Raw genomic sequence first — 19,395 nt, 5'->3', positions numbered from 1 at the left:
CAAATGTGCCTGTGGGCTATGATCTTGAACTCTGGTTCAAGCAACCTTTCCCCCAGGGCACTTGAAGGGAAATAAGTCCCAGAATAATAAGTACCTGATTCATCTGCTTCATGGACTTTTAGTCAGACTTTTAAATTAAAGAGGTAGACATCAACTTACAGGTGTGCATTGACATTTTATACCTGACTTTGAACTAAGAGTTGATCTTACTCTACTCAGAAGTATAGACAAAAATGTGCCAAATCTTAGTTTATTTTTGCTTGCCATGTTAATACTGCCAGTAATAACTATTATAGAAGTATTGTAAAACTTCAAAATATGACTACAAACATCACTTCTAACATTACAGTTGCCAGCTACTTTGTTTTATACTAGTCCTGGATTTTAACATCTTCATAGTCCTGAAATTGTACATAATGTATAGATCTATAACTTGTTAGGCTTGACTTACATCCTCCTATTTTAATCTTGATCTCCTTCCCTTTTAATGTGATGACAAGATACAAAACTACCTCAATTGCAGGATTAGTTCTGACTCCATGAGTTCCAAGGTACACAGCAGAGCAACTCTGTTTTCCATAGGTTTGGTTTTTTCCCCACCTCCACTTGTTGAGTAGCTTTTTTTTTTAAAGATGTAAAAGGAAATAGGGACTGGTGGCTTAGAAATTACAGCTTGCTAATGCAGCTGCTGTTCCCATCAAATGCTCCTAGAAAATCCTTTTGAATTAGTTATACTGAATTTGTAACAGCCTACTGCACAAGGCTGTTGCTATTCCCTGGGGAAGAATAAACTTGACGTGGAGGGAAGCACCTAAGTTTGTAATATTCTCTTTTCTCCTCAGTTAAAATAAGGAAGTGCTTCTTCAGCCTGGGGCTAACTTTTAAAAATGGCAAACTGACTTTTTTCCCAAGTCAGTGTTCTGTCTATACCTGTTGAATCTTCATTACTCAGCTCTGTACTACCACCTGAGACATGTTCATGGGCAGAATCAGAGGCTGTCTGGGGAGCTTTCATGTTGTAGGCTGCACTTCGTTAGAATATATTTCATTCTTTTCCCAACAGGGGTGTGTGAGTATTTGGAAATGCAGATAAAAAATGCAGCCTCTGTTTCTAGTAAAATGGTCCAGTATGGAGTGTGTCCTATACACCAATGTTTCCACTGGCCTACCTGATAGGAGTAACTGCTCAAAAAGTAAACTATCTGACCTATAGATGCTTATCTTAAGGTTTAGCTAAAGCTTTAATATTTTTCCAAAAAGTAAATCCTCATGTTGTTTTTTCTTGCAGGGTACTCCTGCAGACTCATTTCACAGAGTATGTCTCTCATCCTGGTCAATGAGGATTCGCTAGATGTAAGTAAGCAATTTCTGGTGTAATTCTTGACGGAAGGAGGTGTTGCTAACAAAAGGGAAAGCTGTTGAGCTTTCTCATTTTTTCTCTCACTTGCCTTTAAAGTTAGCAAGATGAACAATTCATGCTAAAATGGGGGCAGGGTGTGCAAAATGTACTCCTGAGGTCTCCAGTCACGAGCTTTGCAGATCAAACTCAAGTTTCAGAACAAGAAACTAATTAGGTCCATGGGTTTGGCTCTCCTGCAACCTAGTGAAACCTGCAGTATGCCACCAGGAATATAGTTTGGTTTTGAGGTATAGATATAGCAGTAACATGTTTGAAGAAAGGAAAAAAAAAAAAAGAGCTCTTTATGTTGAAATGAGTCTTAGTTATGTTCAGCATTGCATGGATCAGCTGTAACCAAACCTATGCCTGAGCAAACTGCATTATGAGCTTGATTATGTACAGCTTTTGAGAACTAAAAATTGGATCAAAAATTGCTTGCAAGTGGTTGCCGTGCTCCTCAGGTATGTGTAAAAATTATTAAAATCATACACTTGTACTTAAATCTGCCTAGAAGATTTTTTTCTAGTTTGCCTATTTTAGCATCAATATCAGCATTTGATATCACTTGAATATCTTATTGCTATTCAAGTTCTTTGTAGGACAGATGAAAAGATCTATAATAGGCAGCATCTGATACTTGTGTTTAGAGTTGGCATTCATCCTGCTTGACTGGATGGGAGATGCAAAGCCTGTATCTTTGCATATCAAAGGAGTTAACTGGCTATGTGGAAATCTGGTGGAAGAGAGGAATACTACTGTGGCTAAGTAATCACCTGATAAGCGTTATTTTCCAGATGTGTCTGTGATTTAGTTATCAGCAGCCTTGATAGTGTTTTCAGCTCAGACTCAAGTTCTTTGTACGCAGCTGTGGCATCTCAAGTGCTAGTGTTCTAGCTCACCAGAACTCAGGAGAACTCACTGAATCTAAGGGGAGATGATATTCCTCCAGAGCCTGGATTGCTAGTTTCCATGCAGTATAATGGGAGCCCTCTTATTGCCGGGTTCTAGCAATGACGACTATGTTAGTTCTCTTGCAGAAGTTATGTTATCTGTGTTTTTGCATAGTTAGAGACTTGTTTAAATAATTCTAGTGGAATAAGAAAACTTCGGGGTTTTAACTTCTAAACATTACTTACTGCATTAAGTGTGTGTAGATTGGAATACATAAATTGTTACAAGCAAACATCTAAATGCCTTCTTTAAGACTCTTATCTGCTCAGACTATTATCTTCCACTTGCCCACTTCTGTATGGTCCCTCTTTAAGGGACAGGTTTTCTTTTTGTGGGTTCAAAATACTGTGCTTGTGATGAGCTTTCTGTGACACTCGGCTAACTGGACCTCTTAACCTGAAGAAAGATGCAGAACCTCAATTGAAAATGAGCAGCTGGTGGTCTTTTGTTTCCTGAGGCAGAAAGATAACTTGATTAGGATTATAGGAAGAAGAAAACTTTGTTTCTTTTTTCTTAATGTCTTGGGAACTCAACCCAGAAGAAGGAAAGCAGTTATGCTTTGTTTCCCTCTTAGTTTCTTACACATTCAGAAAATCTGAGTAAAGCACAACTGAAGTTGGTTTCTTTTTTTGACCCTTGAAATAAGATTGTTATTTTATTCTGAATTAAAAGTAGTTCCTCTAAACTTGTGGAGATAAACAATGTGCCTCTGTTTAGAAATAAGACGACTTGAAGATTCTCTATGGCTAAAGCAAGAGGTGTAAACTGAAGACAGGACAGAGGAGGTTCTTGCTAGGTCAGAGGAAGAAAACAGAGCTAACATTGCTTGGCATTGAGAAACACCTGGAAGCTGGATGAGGTGGTGTGCAAACCAACTTGACTTTTTTACTACTTCTGTTCTTGAATGCAGTGATACAGTGACAGATTTTGGGGTATTTCTGTTTGTAGTGAATATAATACCAAAGGTGCTGAGTAGTACCTAGCAGCTTCAGCACCTGCTTTTAAATGGTGACTTCAGTTAATTGTCGGAAAGGACCAAGGGCAGGATGAACAATGAAACGGCTTACTATGTACGCCCTATGTATGTGAGCGCTTCAACTATGGGATTTTCCTTTTTATGTTAAACAGCAGTGCAGGTGGAATGATCCAAGGACTCTGAGTAAAAGGCAAAAATGAACTTGCCTTTTCTGAGATGAAGGCTGGATTTAAGCAATAGAAGATGAAAACTTGCCTAGGTCTCTCAACCCTTTTTTTTTTTTTTATTTTCTTCCCTTCCCATCTTCAACAGCAAGAACAGCCTGGCCCTGGCCTGTGCGTAGAACCAGCTCCGGTTAATTGATGTGACTGCAGTCTTACCTTATTTACAAAACTGACATAGACTTAATGAAATGCATATTGTGCAGCTGTACAAAGGAATACACTTACATACACTACTGTAGGATTTTTAGACTCCAAAAAGGCTTGTGTTCTATTTTTAAAATTTGGTATGTTTTCCATTGCTATAGGAAAGTAGGGATTTTAGCTAATTTCATCTCTGCACTTGACATACTTGAAGTCCTATTAGATCTTATTGCTTTTTAGATGAGTCTTTGATTTTTCTCAAAACATGAGAAAATGGAAGCCTATGACAGCTGGGTTTGTTTCAGGAGATCCATGTGATGTTTAAAGTATTGCTGTAGCAAGAACTCATTGTGTGATATCTCTTCAGCTTTATCTGCTTACAGTTGATGGGCTGGGTATACAGGTTAGGGAGAAGGCATGCTGACAGTCTCCATACCCCACCTTTTGAGTTGCTTTTGGAGGGTCAGGTGCCTACTTCATAGCCTCGGTTGACAATCCGCACCTCAGCATATGCACTAAATGCCAAACTAATAATAACAAGAAAGTGAAACCTGCCCTTCATCTTATTTCTATCTTAGCACAGATCTACAGAAGTGAAAATAGGTTTCCTCTCTAGTACCATCAGGAAAAAGAAATAAGAGCTAAAGAATATAGGGTACAGAAAATGCTGATAGTTGGGAACTAGTGTATTTCAAGAAAGTATAGAGGGAATCGTCTATTTTAAATCGCCTACTTTAAATCCTTTCTGAACTTGGTAGCGTATGCACTTTGAGGTTTTTATGTATATTCAACTTTTTCCCAAACTTTAGCCAAGAAGTATGAAGGGAATGTAATGTGGGAACTGAACAGGGAGAAAATGTCATTGACCAAAGTATCTCTTCTCACTTCCCCCATGCCAGCTTTGCAAATACTGTAGAGTGCCAAAACTTCAGTTGGAGTGATGGAGAGGACCCCTGGGGAAAGAAATTAATTAAATAAGTTAGGAGAGGCTAAATATTGCTTTCCCCATCAAAGGAAGGGTATGAAAGGGAAAAGGTGACAGAACTATCCACCCAATTTCACTTGCTGAATCATGACTCCATTGCCCAGTTTCAGACTGAAGTCTTCTGAGGCAGTGGGGGGACGACAGGAATGAAGAGCTGTCGCTGCTGTTTAGGAGACAGAGACTAGCATCAAGTCACGAGTAGTAGGGCATGCAATTATTTCCATAATTTTTAATGATTCTTATAAGTAAATGTGGTGCTCCTGTTCTGAGGTCTTCTATTAACAACTAGACAAGCAGAAACTAGAAGTCTGGAAAACTGGATGCAGGAGTTTTTTTGCGGCGACACCTAAAAAATCAAGTTTATCTCTGGGTGTTAACTCTAGAGAGTGAACTCTTCTAGAGAAACTAGACTTCTTAAACAGCTATCCTACAAATGAGAAAATAGGTACACGTTAAAAAAAAAGACAGGGTAATAACTGAGAAGCTGAATGGATTGAACAGTCTAGGAAGATTTGAAGTTGAATTAATTTTCATTATATGGATTAAGGTGAGGAGAAACTTCTTATTGACAATCCCTTCTTTCACTATGTTGAAGTGTTGGCAGATTTATCTATTAATCAGTCTCCACTATGAACACCCATCAAAGGTATGTTTACAGACAGACCCCATGATGGTAAAGGGGGTCATTGGTCACATGTAAAACATATGAAAATATTACTGGAGTCTGACTGTCTCAATGCCAGAAAGGACTTTGGTTGGATAGATGGGGGTGTGGAGCCTAGCTTAAGACCCTTAAGGGCTCTGTATTTGTATGTGAAGAGTGTGTGAGGATGGGAGACACTGGCTCTGGAGTACTGGCCATTAAGATGGATCTGTTCCTCAAATACAAAGTTAGTCATGCTTATAAAGCATGAGAGGTCAAGGATGACATCATCAGTAATATGAGCCATTTCATATGTGTCTTGCCACATGGCTTAGTCTAAGGACACACTAGAATGAGAAACCCAGATCAAATATGGGTTGATACAGAAGGAACCCCCTTCCTCCCCTCTCTTTGCCTGACCTCTGCCAGCGTAGGAAAGGCAGGCATACTTCAAAATCCCTACATAAAAAAAGGAAACTCTATCATCTTTAGCCACCTGCTACCTCCTATTATGTAGCTGAATCAGGAGTTCTGTGGAATACAGAGAGCACAGCAGCTGCTTCTAATTTTTCAGTTGGAATTATAGTGTTGCTGATGGCTCATGTTGAATTGAATGGCTTAACTTCGATTTTGGCCTCAACTGTGGTGATCGGTAGTGTCATGATACACTTAAGGATTCACTCTTGCGGACAGCTGAAGATACTTTGCAGAACTCAATGCTAAACACTTACTTTAGTGGATTAATGTTATGTGGTGCTCGGTGCACATAAAGTAGTGGCGAGAGAATGGGAAGTGGGAAGAAAACAATAGAGGGGTTCCACCTGTGCATAGCAATACATATTCCACACCTAATTTTAGCTGATTCCTTCTGGTTTCCCTTTCATGAGTTAGAAGTGTGAGCTAATACTATGAGAGTTCCAAAAAATGTGGAAGACTGGTGTCTTTATTTTTCGTACTTTTCGTTTGTGTAGCGTTATTTCTTTGAAATAACATCACCTGAATTTTACATTTAGAAACAGCTGAGAACATCTTTTTCTGGTCCTGTACTTTTAAGTGAGAGTTGGAGATAACAAACTTTTTCATCTGTGCATGTATCTGGCAGAGGTTCTAACTGCTGTTAGTCATTTGAGTTTGCTAAACAACATCCCTTGTGCGAAGTTGAGGATTTACTTCATACATACCATCAGTAGTCTTGGAGCATTTCAGTGTTATGTGCGGATTTCATACTTGAAATAGCCTGGAAAACATCAGCACAGTAGATTCATGATCAGTAATGCAAAGTCCTTAACAAGCCACCAATAAATGGATAGGTTTTAGCAAAAGTAGCAGGTAAAATAGTGTCCCTTAGTTTATTCAGGTTCTAGTTAGACACTTGTACTTTGAGGGCGGGGCGGGGGGGAAGAGCTTTGTGAAAAACGGGTGTTGCATGTTCTAATTTTCTTCTGCTGCTCCCTCATCTAGTAGATGTTTCAATAATTTCATGTGTGGAAGATTTTGATTATAGAATCCAGCTGTAAAGTAAGACAACAGTAATAGAAGCTTTTCAGTAAACAAAAATTAATGGAAGCTTTCAGAACACTGAAAACAAGAAAAAAAAAACCACAAACCAGGTGGAGAACCATGATGGCATGTCAGCATATCAAGCAAGCAAAAAAGTTGTTGATATGTAGCTGCTGTTCTGTAAGTGAAGAGAGTAATGGGTGATGACATGGTACATCATGAAGATACATCTAATACTGAAGGTGACTGTGATGTTTTAGCTCTGTATAACATGTTTTTCCAAAACACGAGTGCAAACTTGTGTAGCTGGTGCATAAAAAATGCTTTGTATTACATCAGTCTTGTTTCAAACCAAAGTAATTCTGTTTTTTCCCCCCAAGTATTCATATCACCATTTTAAATGTAGAACTGAATTTTGCATCAGTCTAAATATGAAACTCTTAAATGTTTTGTTAATAATTGCCACTGATTCTTTTAATTCTGAGGTAAGTGTCTTTAGCTACTTACTGCCAGTTTTTCAGTATCAGATCTCCATAGTAATACTTACTTTGTACATTGCACTTGTAACAGAAATTATGACTTGTGTTCAGTTTAGCCTAAAAATCTGTCAATAGAAGATTCTCGCACTGAAATTCTGTAGCATTATATTTAATATATTCCACCTCTGAAATCCATTGATGCTAAAAATGATTTTTACAAGATGCAAGTTGAGCATAGAGCCTTTAAATATTGATACACTTTCCCCTTTGTGCAGTCCCTATGTGACTCTTTTTACCCCCACTTCTGCTTCTTGGCATGCAGCAGCAGGTGAGATGTGATCGAACAACTGTCTTGGCTTGTTTTTGAGAGTGAATTTTTTTTTTCCAAATCATGCACTTGAGGGAAAAATCAATCATTTCTGCTCTCTTCAGAGAACTACTGGGAATAGAAAGACTAATCCCTAGCTTGATTCAGCTGAATTCTAGAAACTTAGCATAGTAATCTGCAAATGTTTATCCCTTATAGACTTAACTACATGCGTACATATATGCTCACTTAGGTTTTTTTCTTTCCTTTTCCTAATAAAGCTTTTTCATTTGGAAATATTTTGAGCACGAGATTTACTTTGAGTGTAATTCATGGATTCGGTTTCTGTTTAATTAAATTGCAAACACCATAGAGCCTTGTTGTGCAGCTTTTAACCTGGACAGATTTTTTTCGTTAGTATCTCATAGAGGTCCAGTTGTGAGAGCAGTGAGAGGGAAATTGGATGACCCAGAGAGGCCCTGGAAAGCCTGAGATGAGATAAGCAGATATTATGTCTGAGAAATGTTGGGTGTGTTTCTCTCTGCCTTCAATGCTGTAGAAAGGAGAGCTGGGAACTGTTGCTTATCACATTGGACTGTGTTTAACAGTGGAAGGGCAAAATTGGAGGGACCCAATTCTGAACTTGTAGATGGTGTTTTGCTGTAAAGTAATTCTGTTGATATAAATGGAGCTACACAGTGAATGTGTCCTGCAGAACTCATGTGTCTGGACTGACGGTTATTGTCCTGTGCTGCACAAAGATGTGTAAGTAATGCCAAACTTATACTCCAGTATAAGAACCCTCAATGTCAGTGTCTGTATACTTCTTATAGAAGTATAAGCATAGAAGCAGTAGCTGGCTTCCCTCGCTTCTCTCCTTGCTCAGCTGCATCTTTCGCATGCTTCACTGTTTGGATAAGCTATTGAACATGAGCATGGATAAACCTTTTTGTGCAAGCATGGTATCGTGTAGTAGTCTTAAACAAGCAAAACTTTATGGTGTAATTTGGCTGCAGTCAGTGTCTTGACTTCCCAAAATGGGTCTTAGTAGCTGCAGGAAAACTTTACATGCAGTTATGTGTTCTATTCTAGTGGTGAAGAGTTGAGGGCCTGGAAAATATGTTTATTTTGTTATTTTTGCTATTTTATAGGTTTAGTATTACTATGAAGGTTCTACAGCCTATAAGGAAAATATTTTCATCATAAGCACATTATTGGATTTATCCATTGACTTTCCTGACTTTTGTTCTTATGAGCACATTTGCTTCCCATGCTTTTGACCCGAGTTTTTTTTTAAAAAAAAACAAAACAAACCTCCTAAGGAGATCTTTAACAGGCACCATGACTCATTGTATTGAAATACTGACAGTTCTATACAGCTAAGACTATCTGGAAGTTGTGCATTTAATCTGTTCTGGATATCTTAAGAAGTAGAGCTCTGATTTGGTCACTGGATTTACCCATATGCTAGAAATAAGCAGGTCTTGCTGGGCTGCTGCCTAAAATTTTTTCTAATAACCATTGTGAAAACTCAGACTGTCCGTGGAAAGGAAGAAAACCTGAGGAGTAGGCCATTAAAAATTGTCTATCAGCATGTCTGTTTTACAGCAAATACAGTTCTAGTACTGTCTTCTCTATACCTATGACAAATTTGTGTAGCATTATAGTTTACATAGGAAAGGTGTTACCCTCACTACAGGAATTTCTTTAGCATATACAGTATGCGAGTTATTTCATATAAATCTGTATTTCAAATTCTTGAGTACAACTACAGGCGACAGTGCCTGTGAAGCTCTGAGAAACCTTGAAGGTGTTGCATTTTGGGTCCTGATGCTCCTGCTGTTGGAAGAAAGGACATCTGCGCTTTGTCAGTGGTGTTGTGCTAATTATTCCCAAGGAATGGGGGTGAAGTCATTGTCAGCTTTTCAGACTAAAACCAAAGTTGCCTACTACTGGGAGTTCCAAAGCATTGGTATTGTGTACTTCATCTTAATAAAGGTAGTAACGTGTATAGTACTGCTGGGAAGATGTGAACAAGTCCTGTACTTCTAATGCCTTGTAGATGCTTTGAAGGTAACATCTTGTATGTTGCACAAGAGGGGAGACTGGGATTTTTTTATCTGCCCAAATGCTTCCAGACTAAGTTAGTATTCTGGAAAACTGATCAATATGGACAAGCTCGCTTTTACCCAATCATCAGCTCTCCTTCAGAGAGGCATTTGGGATTCTCCTCTGGTGTCTTCTGGCTAATATGTTACTTTGATTACCAGTCAGCCTGGAATTGTAATCAGCTTTTTCTGTGTAGTACTGGGAATTTGTGAAGGAAGCTAATTAGGAAAACTAGGGAAAGAATACATTTTTCTATTCTACTAAATTCTTTATATTGCTCAAATATCTGTTTCTTAATCCAGAAGCAGACATCAAGCTGATAAGTAGTTACACAAGGAGTAGTGTCTAGTAGTCAGATAAATCTTTGAAAATGTTAAGGAGAAGATATTTAGTGTTTTTTCTGTTTGTTTTTGAGGAACAAGTAGAATCTGTCATAGGTTTGCATGTTTGATAATCTGCATAGAAAGTTAGTTGTACGTATGTGGAAAATATACAGCTCTTCATGTGAAAAGCTGCTTTGATTTGACCCTACTGCATAGAATTACAAATCAAAGAATATGGGTGTTAACTGGACCTGTAGGTTTAAGTACATACAGGACTGTGTAACTTAAGTATTGGATTACCATTTTTGCAGGAAGTAATACTAATATGTTTGAGCTGTGAGTGGTCGATGAGTTGGGCCAGTATTTTTGTTTCATCCTACTTTCCCTTTTCAGCATTCATTAGTGACTGTTTTACCTTATCTGTGGTACTGTTTTTTTCTGTTAGTGTTTTCTGGCACTGTGATAGTTGGTTTGGAGGAAGTGGGGCCACTTGGACCTGGAGGAATGTCAAGTCCTCTAGGAGTCCAATGACCAGGTTGCTAGATAACTCTTTCCATAGCTGGAAATGGGGGGACTGGGGAAGGCTATTGAAAAACCCACTTTTTCTTCTAAGTTAGGGTTTTCCTTAATTTCTTAAGTTCTAGTAGTGATCACATTTGACAAGACCTAGAAAACATCTTGCAGCTTTAGGCTGCAGGTATTTTAGCAGCTGGGGGTTCATCCTGCTCATGCCTTGTCCATGCTATAGGACAGAATAGATCACATTGCATAAAAATGGAAAGGAAGAGTGTGTTCCCTGAATTCTATCTAAAGTTTGCTGTCTTGTTCATAAGACTTCTCATATGTTAGAAGAAAGTGGGAACAAACATGGTTTCTCTTGAAACTGCTGATGATCTTCACATGTGTGGTAGCTAATATCTCAATAGGTGATCTGAGCGTTATCCAGATCTGTTTTCTGTTGTGTAAGTAACAATATAATGGCTTCAGCTGGATGATGAAATACTTGTTTGCTTTGAAGATGGGGTTCTCTGCAGCATACTGATACACTTCTTTGTAATAAGCACGAGAGACCATGGAAACATAAGGGTGCATAATGAAGTGAAAGCAGGATTTTGTTAAATAGGAAGCTGCCTATGACATGTGGGTTTTGCTGATGTTAAAGCATGATGGTGTATTTTTTAGGGGAGTAAGACTAAGCAGATGTCTGATCTGTAGGTGAATGACTTACGGATGCTGATCATCCTGATTGACATGGCTAATATTACACATCTGTAGAAACAATTCAGATTTGCCTTTTGTATTGAAGGGTAAGAACTAAATACTAATTTCTTTTCTCAAGATACTTTCATACTTAATTCTCTGCTTTCACTGTAGGGGAGAGGGGAGTCTTTGCTCATAGAAGTTTGTGTGGGGGTTTTTTAAGCATAAGCACCTTTCTTGGTATGAGGGCAGCCTAAAGCAGCAGGATTTATTCACCTGCACTGTTGATGTTAATGAAGATGGTGGAGAACTACTGCTTCAGGGTAAGAATTAGGGTATGTCTTGATCACGTCTTCAGAAGATGAAGACAGATATAGGTATCTGTGGTTTTATTTTTGTGGTTCCCATAATACTGACTGACTACTTTGTTAAACCCTTTTCTGAATATTACTTTTTATTTCTTAAGACTTAGGGAATCATTCATGTAGCTCAATCTTGATTATTCCAAGCCTACTCATCTGTCATATAAAGGAATAAGTTTCTTTCACGTGAGAATTAAGGAAAAACATGTTTCATGTTTGGTTGAAGTAGAACTCCCACTGAAATTTTATGCACTGATTGGTTTGTCAGAAACTAAATTAAGCAGTTCTTCAGCTGTATGAAGTTAATACCTGCCTGTGTGTATGTACCTTCTGCATAGAGTAAAACTGATCGAGAAATATTTTAGAAACTTCTAGGGTTTTCTGTTCCTTTGCCACAATAATGTGTGCTTTTTTACTGAGAAATATGTCGAAGTGTGTTTTCATACATGTAACTCCAGTCATTTAACTGAGGCAGTGATGCCAGAGGGTCAGTTTTACTGATCCATATGTAGAAAGTGATTTGTTAGAGAAAAGCTGATTGAAGCTAGGTGGTGAGTCCGTAGTTTCAAGACTAAACTCATTTGGATAGCTGGTGCTTTCAAATAATTCCCAAACTCTAAAATTATCATAACCAGTGTTATAAGCAGTCTGAAATGCTGGCATTTAATGCTTTTTTTTTTTGAGTTTTGGGAATATAAATGTTAATAACAGCTGAGGTGATCCAGATTTTCTCTTGAGGCCTCCATTGTGCTGGGTTGTGGTGATATGTATGTTTGTCATACTCTGGTCTTTCAGGCTAGCCAGGCAAGGTAAGAGTGTGCTGTGAGGCTCTTGACAGCCCTGATGGACAGCAGGGCTGTGGTGCTGGTGGGAAGACTTCCAGAGAAATTGCCTCATAAGCTTAGAGCTCATATAACCCCTTTAGTTCTTGCAAACTTGAGTCTTGTGCTCCTCTTGGCTAGTCCTTTATCCTCCTACCCACAAATGGACTAATTTAGGAAGAGAATCAAAATCCACAGAATCTTATTCACTTATACTACTGTGTTCTCCCTCCTACCCCACCATGGTAAAAGTAGGTGGTGACTTCCTGAGTTGAGCAATAGTAACAAATTTTAAGAGCGTATTTCTTGGTAGGCTGGCTGTATTTCATGGCATGCCTCACTTAAGTAAAATTTGTGTTGCAAAATAAATTCAGCTGAGTCACTGAAGCATGTTCCTCGAGCTGTGGCAAAGCCTCTATTCAGCTCTGTCTCTTGTTCTGCTGTGAGATGTCCTTGTCCTGGGAGCATTTCAATTTTTTCTTTTTATATCATGAGCTTTTTTGCTACTTTCTTTCTAAATGCAGCATTATAAACATCTTGTGACATTAATTGTGTGGCAAAACTAGCTGTGGAGAATATAATCTGTTCTGAATTGGTGGTGTTCCAAATTTTTCGCTTCCTTCCCTTCCCACTCCCTCTAGAAATCTCAAATTTGCACATATACAGTAGGTGTTGCAGAGTTGAGACTTTTTAATTTGCCTTTGATTTGACAGAAGAGAAGTATATTTTTGCAAGGGCAGAGTGCTTCTGTATACCATGGCAACTCTCATGCATCCTTGCTATTTGCTCAAATAAGCAATGTGAGATATTCTGTTTATTTGAACCTGGTAGTCAAACCCCAAAAGACTCCTATTGGTTTATAAATAAGATGATTTATAAATAACTTTTTTGTTTCCTGCTAATTAATTAAAAAAAGAAATGTAGTAGCTTGTAGAGTTGCATAGAGAATTTTGTGGGTAGGTGTTTTGCTGTGACCTAAGTATAACCACAGTAGGGTCTGTAAACTAGGTGACACATGAGTTCTTTGCAAGTAGGACTGCTGTAAGCTGTGGCTGTACTAGTACTTATGGAATGGTTGGGTTTGTGCTGGGATGTTTGAGCCACTGACAAGTCTGAAGAAAAGAGATGTGTAACAATTAGTCTGTCTTTATGGTAGCATATATCCTGGAAGTGTGGTGACACACAGAAAACCGATGCTACACAGACTTCCATGAGCAGTTGTTAACTGCATCCTAGTAGTTGACAAAATTCTCAATTGTAAGCTCAGTTCTAATAGCCCTTACTCATTATGGGTAGCAACTCTTCACTTCAGGACTTGAAAAAAACTGGGTCACATCCTCCTGCTACTTACTCCAGGATAATGATGTTGAAATGGTGAGGAATTCTTCAGATCCAGCCCTGAATTAATTTTTTTAAATGCTGTAGCCTTACTTTCACTTCCCAGAAGAGTGCTGATAGGTATTGGTGCACATTTTCTTTATATGGCAACGTGTGTGCCGCAAACATGAGAGCCTCTTAAAGGGCTAACATTTTTGGTCACTGAAATTGTTAACCATTGATACCTTCTGGCTGAGATGAAGAATGCAAGGTGCTTCTAGTATGTGCAGTTATTTCACCCTAACACCCAATAGAATGGAAGAGTATAATTCAATGCAGGTCTCTTGCCTTTCTTAAACCTGTTCTGGGAAGCAGTTCTGTCGAAATGGCTCTAAAGCCTGGTTTTGCCTGCCCTGTAAACCTGACTTAATCTTTACTTTTTGTCTCCTGATCTGCTCTCAATTTTTGGCAATGTCTCTGAGATTCCAACTTTGTTTTGTAATTAGACGTTTGCAATTCCATATCTAATAAACTAGGTTTAAATACTTCCTAATGAGTAGACTAGTATTTAGGATCACTTTGTGCACCTAGAGGTGGAGTTCTATATTGAAGTGATAATATTACAGCTGAGAAGGGGATGAGTGTATGGAATGGCCAGCTGGGTGTCTGCCTAGTTGTATTTGAAGAGGTTCTGCAATAACTAAACCAGGATTATTTTCTAGGTGCGGTGGACTTTGATCTCTTGATGAGGGAAACTGCCTTTCTTGTGATGCAGGACTTTATAACAAGTACCTTGGCCAGTTTATCTTACCTTAAATTGAAGTTTGCAAGCTATAGCTTTCATCTAATGAGTTGATTTTTTTTTTAATTAGAGCTGATTATGCTACAACCGCAGTGTTGAATGTGCTCTTCTATGTGGAGCTAGTTGCTGATCTGGTACGAAGGGGAGTACTGACACTTTGAAAGGCTTTATGGAAAAATAAGTGAACCAGTATGACAATTCATGTAACAAAGTCCACAAAAATCAAAGGTGAAAGCCTGGTTATATAGTTCACTTTGCTAATGTGTTTCTTCAATGCATATGTCTCTGAATCCTTTGCTTCTTTCTGGTCAGGTAGAGAATTGTTCAATACAAGGTGGTTTTACTGTCTATTTTTTTATCTGAAACATTAAAAATAACTAACAACTTCGTTCTAGAAGGGTTACCTGGGTGTTAGTTCTGTCTACCTGCATGTCCCCCTTGTTTGGAATATGGCCATAGGGCACTGACATACCTCAGATAAATCCTTGGGAGCAAATACAGTCTTTGAGGTCTTTGAGGCAAAAACTGTTCAGCTTTGGAATATTCTGTTCAGGGTCTTCTGCTGGCTGATGGAACAGTGACTGTAGGGTAGAAATTAATGCTCGTAGAGACCTTCTCGATTTAAGGACCTGCTGCTTCTTCAGGCGAATATGTACAGCCTGTATTCCCTGTTCAACTCTGATCTACTGTAGCACTCCAGAAAAGAGAAAGGGGCTGCTGAGACAACTAAAGGTTGAGATGTTTTTCAGCCCAGGATCCTATCAGTAAGGGATTGACAATATCCAAATTGCACCAAAAGACTGAGAAGTGATGGTGAGCACTTAGTAGAAAGCTAGACATAAAATCTTTGTCCTTTTTTGTGTCCAGCAAAACTGACACATCACAAAATCTTTCATCTGTTTTGGAAGATGGAGGAAGTTGGTGTCTGTTAGTAATTCAAATTCTTACAGTTCAAGTGTAGAATTTGCTGAAACAAATAAGATGCAGCTATTTGGAAAAAAGACAATGTATCAAATTCTACATTACAACTGGGGACCACTTACGTGGCTAATGGTGACCTAAGTTCCTTTTTTGAAAGGCTTGAAGAATTCTGTGTTCGTGGTGGGGGAAAAAGGTCAGCAAAGCATGTGCTTTTGGATGTGGGGTTCAGTAGCCTACAGAATTCTGGGAAAATGTGGATGCATAAAACCAGTTAATAGTTAAGGGTCTCTGTAAGACCTAGGTTGGTATGGTAATATTTGTCTTCATTATAGAATTAATATTGCCCCACTTCTCTGTAACTAACATAAGGGGGAATGGGTTAAAAAATTAACTAGCTCATTTCTTTGAAAACTTCTGGTTTCTTTTCAGGTTATTAAAACTTAATTGCTCTGTCTATATTAGGTTTAATATTATTAAGTTCTCAAGGGATTTATAGTTCTATACAGAGCTTGACAAACTCTAGAGTTCAATAGGCAGAGTTAATAGGTTTAGTAAATATTAATAAAATAAATCTATTGTACAACTAAATCTTTAGGGAAATTACTCTGGTGATTTAATTTTAAAAAAGAAACATGATCTTGATGATTTCGTGGAGTTTTCTTATTAAAATTATTTTTGGTAATTGAAGTGGGTATCATATTTATTAGATAAACTTTAATAAAAATTTCAGATGTACACATGGGGTAAACTGATAGGGAACTAAGTGGTGTGTTTTTTAAAACTCGAAAAAAGGTCTTTGAAAGTTAGTGTTCACCTTAGGGAATGGTGTTTATTTGACTTGAAAAAAAGAAGTTTGCTTGGGGCTTTCTTACGTAGCACCTTTATTCTTGGCTTTAAAAGAAAAAAAAGGTAAAAATAGAGGAAATGATCAGATGAAAGCAAATCAGGGGTTGTGTCCAGCTTCTCGTTTGAGTGGGTACCAGTGTCTCTGGGCAACAGCTATGCAGTGTCAATAACGTTTTTACCAGTTGTCTCTAGAATTAGACGAAGTCAGTCCTGAGCTACCTGTGGATGTCAGGGAAATGTCAATTTGTACCAACTGTATATGGGACTAGAACATTTAAGTAGTTAGGACTAGGATCAGGAATGTTAAAACTTCACTGGTTTTGGATGCAGAGATGCTTCCAAGCTTCTATGAAACGCCATTGTAAATCACTAGTTTATAACGCGTTATGGAGTAGTTGAAGTCAAAAAAAAAACAGCATCTACATAAAGGCTGTCCTATGATCTCTTTATACATTATGCAATGTAGGCTTTCCAGGCAGTGGCAATTGCTAACAAATATATATCCATTTTAATGTGTTTTTTGTGGCTTATAAATCTGCAAGGACTAAACAAACAAGTTGGCAACAGAGGAAGGGGATAGAATGGACTGTTTGTGGGAGTCTGGCAGGTTATAGAGTATCGGGAAGAAAATCTTCTTTCCTCTGTGGTTTACTGCCTACCGTTAGCAGTTTTACTGGAGTTGTGGACAGGTTATTTTGGCGAAGTCAAGTAAGGACAGTGGAGATACTCAGTGTGCTGGTTTTGGAGGGAGAAAAGGCAGTAGATAGTTTAGTTCATTTGGTGGGTTGTTTGTATGATGGAAGTATGTGAAGCTAAGAAATGGAAATTATGCACTTAAGAGTGCAAATAAAATAGGCGTTGTGACAGATTATTTGACTTGTGGTTTGTCTAGCACCCAGGAGATACATGAATCTTCAAGGAAATCTGCAAATCAGAGGGATTTTTCTGGCAAAACAAGTTGGAAAGTATGTTTGCTGAGAATGAGTCATTCCTGTGTGTCAATATACTAGGAGAGTGCTATGCTCAGGGAAATAAAATTTGTTCCTGTAGCTGTTGTACAGAAGTGTAGTAGAATTACTAATAACTCAAGAACAATATAAATCTTCAATATAACTTTTTGCAGTGGTTGTCTAGAGGAAATTTTCAAAATGCATCTTAAAGTAAATGGTAGTCATGTATGACCAAGCATGCATCTAGCATATCTCTTACCCTGTAAGAGATGAAGCACTCATACTGCCTTAATATCTGCACTGAGAACTTAAGTCACTGGACAGGCAAGGTAACTAACTGCTGTGTATTGCCCACTCTGTGAACATCAAATTTTGGATTTGCCTCTACTCTTCAGTCATAGCAGCATCTACCTAAAGAATGGCCTGTTTCCTCACTGGGATTCATGGCTATTCATATACGTACCATCATTATTGCCCTTGCCAGTGTTCTAGCATTATTTTTTTTCAAATGGAGGAAAGCTTGTCACATGTGTGCTTAATGGAGATCTGGTGTTAAAATGGACTAAAATAGACTGCATATTATAAGGACTAAATAGGCCAAATAATAGGACTGAAATGAGAGGGGTGGTGTCTTATTTTTGTATGCCAGTAAGACTGAATAGAAATACATTCTAATGGAAGAACTGCCAGTGTGGTTTTAAGACCATGCCTACTGCCCCATAAATGCAGTTTCAATAGTCCCAAGTTTGGGTTCACGTGTACAAATGGCTGGTTACAATATTCTTTTCTATTAAGTATTTTTGTAATACATGATGCTTCATGAGCAAAGGTTAACTAGAGCCTGAAGGAAGCTCGGAGCAAGAAAGTACAGATGTATTTGTTAGCAGTGAGGACCACTGGCCAACCTCAGAGTTATTACTGCTGCATATGATTTAAAGGTAGACTGTTGTTTAGTTCCGCCACTGTCTTCCAAAAGACAGTGTTCTGCCCTAGCTAATTTACATGTCCACACTTGATGTGGCGAAATCCCTAATTTCTCCACTCCAGGATTTCAGTTCATATAGTCAGAGAAGTAGCCTGTGTAAATACAAATATTTTGTTATTAGTTATGAATATTGTTCCCTTAACCATGCGTTACCCTGCACTGGTATTAGAGTTCTGAAAATTTTTATGGCACTGCCTTTTGAAACTGTGCGTTTGTGTAGAATCTTTTTAGAAGGTGAACATAACCATCTTGTCAGATAGAGGTATAAGCTTTGGGAGGCACGCAGTCTGAAAAACTGCTGTGACAGACTTTACTATTTTTGGTATTTCTGATTCTTGTCAGGTAAAGCTTTTCTTGACTTCCGCTGGGAGAAGGCTTTTTGTGGATTTTGTTTTATATCTGAAGTGTTCAGTTGCTGAAACTGGTTGTTAAATGGTATTAAGATTGTGGAACTTCAACACTGTTTCAGCAAGTGATTATCTGTTTGGGAGCTCTCTATAGGTTCTCATCAGTACTGTAACTTAAAGATTATTATAATAGTTATGTGAAGTTATTTGAAACTTAACATTAGAGTCTGGCATCAGGACAGCTCTTAAAATAGTCTTTGGATGAATTGTTCTCTCACTGAAACAAGCAAATGTCTCTCCCACCTCTGTTCCCCTCAAACACACTACCTGGGATTGTTGCCTCTTTTGTAGCTATGAAAATATGAAGACACTAAATTGTCAACTGACCACATTTAATGTTTCAAACTTGCAGTTTGCCTGAAAAATCAGTGCTGACTGTGTACCATGGCTGGTGAAGAAACTGCCTAACCATTGCAGGATGTGGTGGCAAGGGCAAATGTAACTTTTATGTCCTCCTAATGTCATCTTGCGTAGTATTAAATAGGACTGTGCCTGGCAAAGGCCATTTTCCTATTCTTGTGCAGCTTGGAGGTGTTGGGAATGCTGGAGACTTTACTATATTTTTTTAAAAAAAACAGTTAACAAAACTAGGAATGCTGTCTAGGGAACAGCTGAGTGGAGGCAGTCACTTCCTTTGATCTGCAAGGAGGCCAGTGGCCAAGCTGTCCTCGGTCCTGCCAAACAATCTGCAGGCAGTGCCTCCCTGAAGCTGCTGTCAGGAGACCTGTGCTTGTTTATCCGCATTGC

At 38.4% G+C, this 19,395-nt stretch overlaps 1 protein-coding gene across 2 annotated transcripts in view; it reads left to right on the top strand.

Annotated features, from left to right (window-relative positions):
* Window positions 1-19,395, top strand: part of ATP8A2 (ATPase phospholipid transporting 8A2) — a 300,975-nt gene that overhangs the window by 58,812 nt on the left and 222,768 nt on the right. For both annotated transcript variants that reach the window (XM_075083904.1, XM_075083896.1), the window contains one exon: window positions 1,289-1,353. In XM_075083904.1, coding sequence (XP_074940005.1) covers window positions 1,289-1,353 — 65 coding nt within the window. The remainder of the gene's footprint in view (window positions 1-1,288; window positions 1,354-19,395) is intronic.

Source organism: Phalacrocorax aristotelis, chromosome 1, assembly GCF_949628215.1.
Source record: "Phalacrocorax aristotelis chromosome 1, bGulAri2.1, whole genome shotgun sequence".
NCBI lineage: Eukaryota > Metazoa > Chordata > Aves > Suliformes > Phalacrocoracidae > Phalacrocorax > Phalacrocorax aristotelis.
The sequence above is the reverse complement of the archived record's forward strand: the minus strand, read 5'-3'. Positions and strand labels throughout refer to the sequence as shown.